Source organism: Vipera berus, assembly GCF_964194415.1.
Source record: "Vipera berus genome assembly, chromosome: 3".
NCBI classification, from domain to species: Eukaryota; Metazoa; Chordata; class Lepidosauria; order Squamata; family Viperidae; genus Vipera; species Vipera berus.
In genome coordinates, this window is record NC_138204.1 from 34,075,274 (window position 1) to 34,085,278 (window position 10,005).

The window sequence follows — 10,005 nt, forward strand, 5'->3', positions numbered from 1 at the left end:
TGGCTGTCATTTGCATTCCATATTTTCTGTTCCATAGCAGCCTCTACCATACTCCAGTCTTCCTGGGAATGTTGTCTTGCAGAGTGATTCAACAGTTGCTCAGATACACATACTCATTGCATCATAATCCCCTTTACTTTCTTCCTAACCAACCCTCTCCCCTTCTTGGTTCTCAGTTGGGTTCAGAGAGAACAAGTCCCCCTTATTTTTCTTTCTGGGGACAAGAAAAACATTCTATCATCATTCATATCTTAGTCTTACCCAGGCAACTCATCTTCCAGTCCTTTCCACAAACTAAAAACCAGAATTGTAGTAGGGCCCAATTCCCAGTTGTTCATCAAGCCCATATTGTCCCCAATTTCTAGCATCGAACTCACTGCTCAATCTCTCTTCCAAGACCCATTTACATTTTTCCATCCCCCAATTTGAAAGAAATTGACATGGGACACAAATAATTTTTACCACTCCAGAATATTGGTTGTGTACCTTGGTGATATACATCTAATAGGGCTGTCTTCCTGATTGTTACTCTGTCCTTTACTGGCAATTTACCTTTAGGTGCCAGCCAGCTATACCTATCCATATTATTTAATCTGTGACAACCACAGGTTGATCTTTTGCCCATATTCGTTCCTCTTCTGAATTACTATTTCCTGTTCTCTCAGTTCTTAGCAATTTTAACCTTATCAAACTTTATTCAACTGGATGTTCTGTTGGGCATCTCAATTCTCTCTCTCTCCTATCAAGTTAAACTCAATCCCAATGCTATCATAGATGTAGAATTATATGAATATTACAATGTTGAAAATTCAGTATAAAGTTTATGGTACTATATGGAATGGTAAAAACTTCACCATTTTTATGATAGTTCACTACCAACAAAATAAAGTATGTTGAAAACTGTCTGGATCAACCTACCCATAAATATTGATTTCTAGTTTGAGAAGAGTCCATTTCTTTTGGTTGCATAAGTGCCTGGAGTGTTTTCTTCCAATTTCTAACAGGGATGCCAGTAACAGTTGAGACTATACAATGGTTATTTATACTTTAATTCACCTATCACTTCAATAAACTATAATCAAAAGCTCTGTATTGTACTGCTCTTTTCAAGTTTTGGCAAACTTCAGTTTATTCAAAATGCTGGGGCCAGATTTTTTTTATCTGAGATTAGTGTTAAAATTATTAGATGGGATTGAATGGTCATTGTATATTGGATTAATAAGCAAATAAATGAGATATTGTCAAGTGTGGGAAAATCAGGAAGCCCAGATAATTCAAATGAATATATAAAGGTTGATATGAAACCTTTATGTGAAAGCTTATGCTCTCTGCAAGAATCTGTACTACTAACGATAAAAGCAAATACAGGTGAAACTCGAAAAATTAGAATATCGTGCAAAAGTTCATTTATTTCAGTAATGCAACTTAAAAGGGGAAACTAATATATGAGATAGACTCATTACATGCAAAGCAAGATAGTTCAAGCCGTGATTTGTCATAACTGTGATGATTATGGCTTACAGCTCGTGAAAACCCCAAATCCATAATCTCAGTAAATTAGAATATTGTGAAAAGGTGCAATATTCTAAGCTCAAAGTGTCCCACTGTAATCAGCTAATTAAGCCATAACACCTGCAAAGGGCTCCTGAGCCTTTAAATGGTCTCTCAGTCTGGTTCAGTAGGAATCACAATCATGGGGAAGATTGCTTACCTGACAGTTGTGCAGAAAACCATCATTGACACCCTCCATAAAGAGGGAAAGCCTCAAAAGGTAATTGCAAAAGAAGTTGGATGTTCCCAAAGTGCTGTATCAAAGCACATTAATAGAACGTTATGTGGAAGGGAAAAGTGTGGAAGAAAAAAGGTGCACAAGCAGCAGGGATGACCGCAGCCTGGAGAGGATTGTCAGGAAAAGGCCATTCAAAAGCGTTGGGATTTTCACAAGGAGTAGACTGAGGCTGGAGTCAGTGCATCAAGAGCCACCACACACAGACGGATTCTGGACATGGGCTTCAAATGTCATATTCCTCTTGTCAAGCCGCTCCTGAACAACAAACAACGTCAGAAGCGTCTTACCTGGGCTAAAGAAAAACAGACCTGGTCTGTTGCTGAGTGGTCCAAAGTCCTCTTTTCTGATGAGCAACTTTTGCATCTCATTTGGAAACCAAGGACCCAGAGTCTGGAGGAAGAATGGAGAGGCACACACTGCAAGATGCTTGAAGTCCAGTGTGAAGTTTCCACAGTCTGTGTTGATTTGGGGAGCCATGTCATCTGCTGTTGTTGGTCCACTGTGCTTCATTAAGTCCAGGGTCAACGCAGCCATCTACCAGGAGATTTTGGAGCACTTCATGCTTCCTTCCGCAGATGAGCTTTATGGGGATGCTGACTTCATTTTCCAGCAGGACATGGCACCTGCCCACACTGCCAAAAGCACCAAAACCTGGTTCAATGACCGTGGGATTACTGTGCTTAATTGGCCAAGCAAACTTGCCTGACCTGAACCCCATAGAGAATCTATGGGGCATTGCCAAGAGAAAGGTGAGAGACATGAGAACGAACAATGCAGAAGAGCTGAAGGCCGCTATTGAAGCATCCTGGTCTTCCATAACACCTCAGCAGTGCCACAGGCTGATAGCTTCCATGCCACGCCACATTGAGGCAGTAATTGCTGCAAAAGGGGCCCAGACCAAGTACTGAGTATATATGCATGCTTATACTTTTCAGAGGTCCGATATTGTTCTATGTACACTCCTTGTTTTATTGATTGCATGTAATATTCTAATTTTCTGAGATTGTGGATTTGGGGTTTTCATGAGCTGTACGCCATAATCATCACAATTATGACAAATCACGGCTTGAACTATCTTGCTTTGCATGTAATGAGTCTATCTCATATATTAGTTTCCCCTTTTAAGTTGCATTACTGAGATAAATGAACTTTTGCACGATATTCTAATTTTTCGAGTTTCATTTGTAGATGGTAGATAAGAATCAATGGAATTCAAGACAGGCTGGACTTAGATCTCTTACGGGCATGAAGGGACTCAAGATTGATGAGATGTTTAACCCCTGTCTCGGGCTCAGCCTGGTCATCTCTTACAGATATACTCTAAGATATATTTCTTTGCTTTCACCTTAGTCAAAAAAAATTGCCTATTATTTTAACCTTTACTGATTTAACACAAATTATTTTTAAAAATTAAGCAATTAATTTTTTTCTTAAAATTTCTATGCCAATATCTGTTGATTTGCAAATAAGATCAATTAAATATGTTTGTCTAAGCATTTAAATAGAGAACAGCAACTAGTTGAAGAAAATAGATTACTAGGTAGAATGAATCTATATTGTACTAGGCTAAAGGTTCACGTTTGTAACCTTTAACTGGGCAAAACCATGCATTGTGGGGCAAAACATTTTGAACCAAGTTACCTCATGTGGGCTAACTTACCTATGAAATCCAGGACCCATGATTCCCATGAAATTTAAATTTTATAAAATGTTTTATGTTTTACATCATTTTAAAGCATATTATGACATAGTACAAAATATCATAAAACGTTTCCTGTGGTCAACTGCTGAAGCTTGACAATTCAACAAGTGGAAGCCTATTGTCTGCCATCCAGATACAGAGAGAGGACATCAACAGCATTGCTTAGTTCACCAGGATGAAAATATATAACTGGATAACATGAGCATACTGATGTTAGTTCAATTCATGTTGACATGATCTTACCAGGCTGAGATGGTAGAGTAGATTTTTGTGAACACTTCATCAGGACAAGGGGGATAGTGTCTGCTGTGACATTACTGAAGGCATTAAGGAATCTGCTAAGGAAATGGTTAATGGGCTGTCTAGTAAATCTGTTTTTTTATACTTCAGGGCAACGTGTATGTCAAATGCCCTTCAATAGCTGCAGCAATTGCAGCTGTCAATGCATTACATGGAAGATGGTTTGCAGGTAAGTCAATATTTACTATTTTGCTACAATATAACTAATACGTGGATTAGGGATGGAAAATTTGCTCCTCCAGATGCATCTTCCATCCTCCATCAGTATCTGCCGACCAACTCCTTTGGGTCGGGAGTGGGAGTCGATAGGTGCTCTTAACTGGTGAATGCTTCTTAAAATGATGTAAAAGTAGATTCCCCAAATTTGGGTTTCAACTCTTAACCATGTAGTGACTGACACATACTGTCAGGAGCCAATGGAAGTTGCATTTCAAAACAAAGGAAAACTTTTTTAAATAAGCATAAAACATTACTTGATATGATTTCTGCTAGGGGTTAATTTAACAGGTGATAAGTTGAAAATTCCAAATTTAGGAGTTAACAAAAGTAATAAGGAATTGATTTGAAGAGTATCTTTGATCGTGCCTATTTTGTATAATGAAACAATTTCTTGTTTGTGACAAATTGTCCCGAGGAAATTTAGCCGATAAGGCAGATGTTTCTCATTTTACGTTTGGCTGACACTTGGAGAAACACAAGAAATCTGGTTGCTAATTCCAGAGTTCTACAAAAGGGCACAGCAACATTACCTACTGACCAGTGTGATCTACGTTATCTTTGCCATACTTAGTGCAAATTGATTGATCTTTATGGATGGGAACCAAATGTCCAATTGTTACAAGCATTATAAAAATCTTTTATTATCCTGTGACATTTTATCTCCTGAGGAATTGCTTTTTAAATAAATGTTTCATATTGGGTCTTATGACTGTAATAAACATATTGAATATGTTTTGGTTGTAGTTGAGTCATACTGAATGATGGATATTCATTGTAGGAATGAAATGTGAGTTATCTAAAATAAATTAAAGCTGGAAGCTATTTCCTATATTTTATCGGCATTGTACTTTGTCCTATTAGATGTTAAGACACTTTGTTTTCTTGTTTTACAGGTAAAATGATCACAGCAGCATATGTTCCTCTTCCGACGTACCATAATCTTTTCCCAGATTCTATGACTGCAACCCAGCTCTTGGTTCCAACTCGGCGATGAAGAAGGATTGAGTCAGTTTTGTACATAGCTATTTTTGAACGAAGACTTGAGTTACCTTTATTTAGATGAAAACAAAAGGAAAAAGATGTAAAGTCCTTTTGTGTACATTTCCTGTTATCTTTAAAGAAATATATAATAAGCAGGAATGCTGTGATTATTCTTATGATTAGCATTCCCACTGTAAACAAAGCTGACTACTTGTTCTGCCTTGTAATTCTTGTACATTTAGACTTTTGGCTAAAGTATGGTGTAGGAACAGACATAGGTTATAGAAAAGTTTTCTTTCTGTAAAAGATGGAGAGGACATTTTTAATGTTTTGCGAGCCTTCCTTTTACTGCAGAAGTTGCATTTTACATTTATTAAAATGAATATGCTCTGCTAAAGGTTAAAATCAGATTTAACTGGACATATTTGGTGTGTTTTGTATGGAATGGAATTTGAAGAGGCTACTGAATGATTTTCGGTCATCTGATCTGCCCAAGTAATGTTGAACAGCTGGAAAGATTGAGAGGATTAGAAGATTTTATTTCTAGATGATAACTTTTGATTGTCTCTGTAAAAGTTTCTTGTAAATAAGGTGTAAGGTGTGTTTAGAATTCCAAACAAAGCTATCTCTGCATTTCCAGATTAAAGTTCCAATGATTGCAGGGAATGTACTTAATTAAAAGTTGAAGTAGGAAATGCAGGAATATATTTTGTCTGGTTGCATATAATCTCTGCTCTTTTTTAAGCTCTGTGAGCTCTGAAATATATTTTTGGGTTACTTCAGTGTGTTTGACAAAACAGCTTAATATTTCTATCAACAAACAACTTTCATATTGCAACAATCTTTGTAAGAACCACTCAAATAAAATTCTCTCAAAGGCCTCCAGAAGAATTATTTTTTATAAAACTGAAGATTGACTTTAATCAACATTAAATCTCTTTAGATGAGCCAGAAGCTTGATTTGTAATTTGTGTTTACAGAATGAATCAGCAGTATAGTTAAATTTTAGAGCAATCCTTATGCTTAACAGAAACATCTCCTACATATATTTCCTTATTAGACTTTTCAAGTATCAGTTTGAGAAACGTCTCCTTTGGTGCTTTTCTTTTCTTTTGCTGCACAGAACCAGTCAAAGAATATCTTGCATTTTAAGAACAATTACAGTTTTCAAGATATAGGAGAAAAACCTGCATATTTTTATGGCCAGTTGAGGAGGACTTCCTTTATTTCCTTCTATAGTTGTTGGTCAGGTAAATTGATATCATTTCCAAGTTGAATTTGATTTAGATGTTTTGAGTTTTAAAAGAGGAGGGTTCTGGTGAATCTAAAAGTCAAAAGTTGAAAAATCCTGATTCAGAAGTTTTATTAAAAACAATATATTGTTTAAAATAAGATATGCCCATGACAAAAATAATAAATTTCTGAGCTCTATTGCTATATTTTGTTTATTACATGAGGAAGATTGCATATTTTAATCAATTACCCTCTTGGATTTTAAAAAGTTATGGGATGTCAGTATAAGAAAAATGAACATTTTGAAAAACACTTGAAACATACTTGAGATTGACAGATTTAAATTTCTGACATACCTTGTAGAATATGTCAGTTATTTTGGGGGAACAAAATGGAGTAAAGTGCATTATTTGTTCCAAATTTATTTTGGGACTGAAAATCATTTTCAGATCTCATTTCTATCCAAGAAAGTGCATATCTTACATATTTGGTGGGTAGTATTCTGTTGCTCAATTCTTGGTACAAGTTGATCATGAGCAATTGAAACTATATTATGTAAATAGATAGCATAGGACATGATAAAATTATTTACCGTATATACTTGAGTATAAGCCGAATTTTTCAGCCCACTTTTTGGGCTGAAAAATTCCACTTCGGCTTATACTCCAGTCAACAAAAAAACTTACCGAGGACTTGTGCGTGCTTTGGTGCTTCCGGGATCGTGCGCACCTCTCCCAAGCCACCGCCGTCCGGAGACCTGCCGACGTTTGGGGAGGTTTGGGGAGGTGCGCGCCTCCCCAAACGTCGGCAGGTCTCCGGACCTCCGCGCCCTGCCTGCCTGCTTCTTTCCGCAGCGGAAAGAAACAGGCAGGCAGCGGAGGTCCGGAGACCTGCCGACGTTTGGGGAGGTCTCCCCAAACGTCGGCAGGTCTCCGGACCTCCGCGCCCTGCCTGCCTGCTTCTTTCCGCAGCGGAAAGAAGCAGGCAGGCAGGGCGCGGAGGTCCGGAGACCTGCCGACGTTTGGGGTGGTTTGGGGAGGTGCGCGCGCACCTCCCCAAACCTCCCCAAACTTCGGCAGGTCTCCGGACGGCGGCGGCTTGGGAGAGGTGCGCGCGATCCTGGAAGCACCGAAGCCTCGGCCGCGCGCAAGTCCTCGGTAAGCTCCGGGCGGTCACTTGCTTCGCGTCTCCTGAGGGAAGGGGGGGCGACTGGAGCGGGCGTGTTTCCTCGCCTGCTGGGCGCCGCGATTTGCCCGGGGAACGCGCGGGCCCCGAATGGCAGCGTGGAGCGAGGAAGCGGACAGCCAGGGCTTCCCCGAGAGCCGCGGCCACACAGGGTATTCCTGTGTATTCAGGCTTGCAAAATGGCGGATCGAGCCTCTGCTGGCGGCAGAGGCTTGCAGAGCGCGGATCCAGCCTCCGCCGGCGGCGGAGGCTTGCAGAACGGCCTATCGGCTTATACTCGAGTCAATAACTTTTTCCAGTTTTGGGGGGTGAAATTGGGGGTCTCGGCTTATACTTGAGTCGGCTTATACTCAAGTATATACGGTATTTAAACAGGTTTACCGCCAAAATTACTGCTGTGGTAAATTACAAAATACTGAGTTTGTTGGGCTACCCAGCTTGAAGATGTATAAGAAATGCATGCAGTTATATATTCAATATTCCTGCTAGAACAGTGTTTCTATCGCATACCATTGACATCATTGCCTTGAAAACCATTTAGACACACTACGTAACACAAAGTTTTCTAAGAGACAGAAGAATGAATAGCTGACTATTTTAAGACGTATACAGTACTAATTTGGCCTGAGCTCATAGATACCAGTGCTGTTATGAACTCGTCTCATTTTTCTTACTACCCACCAGTCAGCTCATTGCAGATACTGTAACAGCTTTGTTTTTTGTGGTATAAATACTAATAGCTGTAATGACAGAGAGATGAGAATTTTATTCCTATTTTCATAACCCTTCCCCTTTAACATATTTCTTTTACCTAACATAGATGATTTTCCTATGTTTTTCCAATTAAGATTATTATTATTTATTTTCTGGCTCATACCCATAGTTTTGTAAATATCTCTCCTATTTGTATTGCTCAGTAATAAGCTTACTGAAGGTCACATGCTTGCCAGAAATAAAGAATAATCTTCAGATAGTGGGCCTGAATGTCATAGTGTCTGAAAAGTTGATAGAATGAGGTCTAGAGTTCCCATGCTTTGAGCTTTGTAAATACAAGAATACTGTGAACATTGAGTTTGCTGTAATCAACTTAATATTCCTACTCCCAACTCTTTCAAAGGGATGTCTTTTTCTAAAAATGTGATCATTATCTTGTTTTCATTTTAAAATATCTTTTCATTCAGTTACAAATGTTGCTTCCTTACACCTTATTGTCTTACAACAATTATTTAATAATAAATAATTAGTAAATTACTTATGACAGCTTCGTCATTCTGCTGACTTCAAAACTAGAATGAGGACGGACAACAACTGGAACAGAAGACATGTATCGGGAAAGCTAAATAGCAGTGGCTGACTTCTCAGCAAATGTGCTGAGGACAACCTGTGCATCACTAACACAGTGTTCAGACTTGCAGACTATGACATATTCAAGTAAGTGCCAGTATTAGAACCTGGATGTACAAAACTATTTGGATACATCCAGGTCCTAACACTGGCACATACTTAATTAAGTCATAGTATGTCAGTGCAATCTTAAAAAATATCACCATCAATCATGCTGTGCAAGATGCTGAGTGCTCGGCAGGCTGATTTAGTCACTCCTCAATCGAAACATAGTCCCTTTGCATCATAAGCAACCAAAGACTGTCAGAGACTCATTCAACATCAGCAGACCATAAGACCATAAGTTCAACATTTCCAAGATGCACTGTCCAGCAATTTACAACTTGTAGGAAATTATTCTGAAAAGTGGATGCACTTTAAAGATGTCATCACATAGACTGCAACAAAAGTACTTGAACTGAAAATCCAGGTATATCAAGCATGATTTGATGAAAACCACAAGACCAAGGCCTGTGCAGATTAGTAGAATGATCCATTATTTGTCTCAAAGACATACAAGTTTAAGAGCCTTCTAAGTATATGTACTGGCACTGTGCACATGCACAAACAGCTATGCACTCCCGCTGTGGGTAGGTCTGTTCATGCATGTGCAAATGGACCACGGACACTCGCCCCACGCTAGTGTCATTTGCACTCATGCGCAAACGGCTACAGGTGCTAGCCACGAGGGGAGGGAATGCACGTGGATGGACTGGCCAGCCATTTCTGTGGCCCACTGGCCAAGAGCCCACAGCCTGGTCCGGGCCCATAGGTTGGGGACTCCTGCCCTAGACCTCACTGTATTGAGATCAAGAAAGTGATCCGGCCCATAGGTTGGGGACTCCTGCCCTAGACCTCACTGTACTGATGAGATCAAGAAAGTGATCTTGCAGCTGAACTCCAAACAGGACAGGTTACCATTCCTGCTGAGATCTACAAAGAACCAACCCCAAACGCCTTGTAGATGTTTCAAGACATGAAAGGAGATGCCTACAGATCTCTATGGAGGAGATGCCTGATGACTTCTGTGATGCCTTCAGGCATTTGATATTGCAATGAAGGCTTAAGGATCATCCTGAAATGTTATGAATGCCCATGAAATTTGTGAAATTGATTCAGCTATTCCAACGGAGTGATAGGTTCTTTACAGTGATAACTGACTGGCTGCATACACCATTTCCAGTGAGCTAAAACAGAATTGCCTATTTCCAGT

At 39.4% G+C, this 10,005-nt stretch overlaps 1 protein-coding gene across 15 annotated transcripts in view; it reads left to right on the top strand.

The window, feature by feature from the left end:
* RBM39 (RNA binding motif protein 39) overlaps positions 1-10,005 on the top strand; it is a 43,330-nt gene that overhangs the window by 27,021 nt on the left and 6,304 nt on the right. For 10 of the 15 annotated variants that reach the window (XM_081322239.1, XM_081322240.1, XM_081322233.1 and 7 more), the window contains 2 exons: positions 3,882-3,960; positions 4,904-5,872. In XM_081322239.1, the coding sequence (XP_081178365.1) occupies positions 3,882-3,960; positions 4,904-5,004 (180 nt within the window). In that variant the 3' untranslated portion in view covers positions 5,005-5,872. Of the gene's footprint in view, positions 1-3,881; positions 3,961-4,754; positions 4,798-4,903; positions 5,873-6,114; positions 6,854-10,005 lie in introns of those variants that run through there. The other 5 variants (XR_014025737.1, XR_014025738.1, XM_081322236.1 and 2 more) reach the window with 5 other exon arrangements.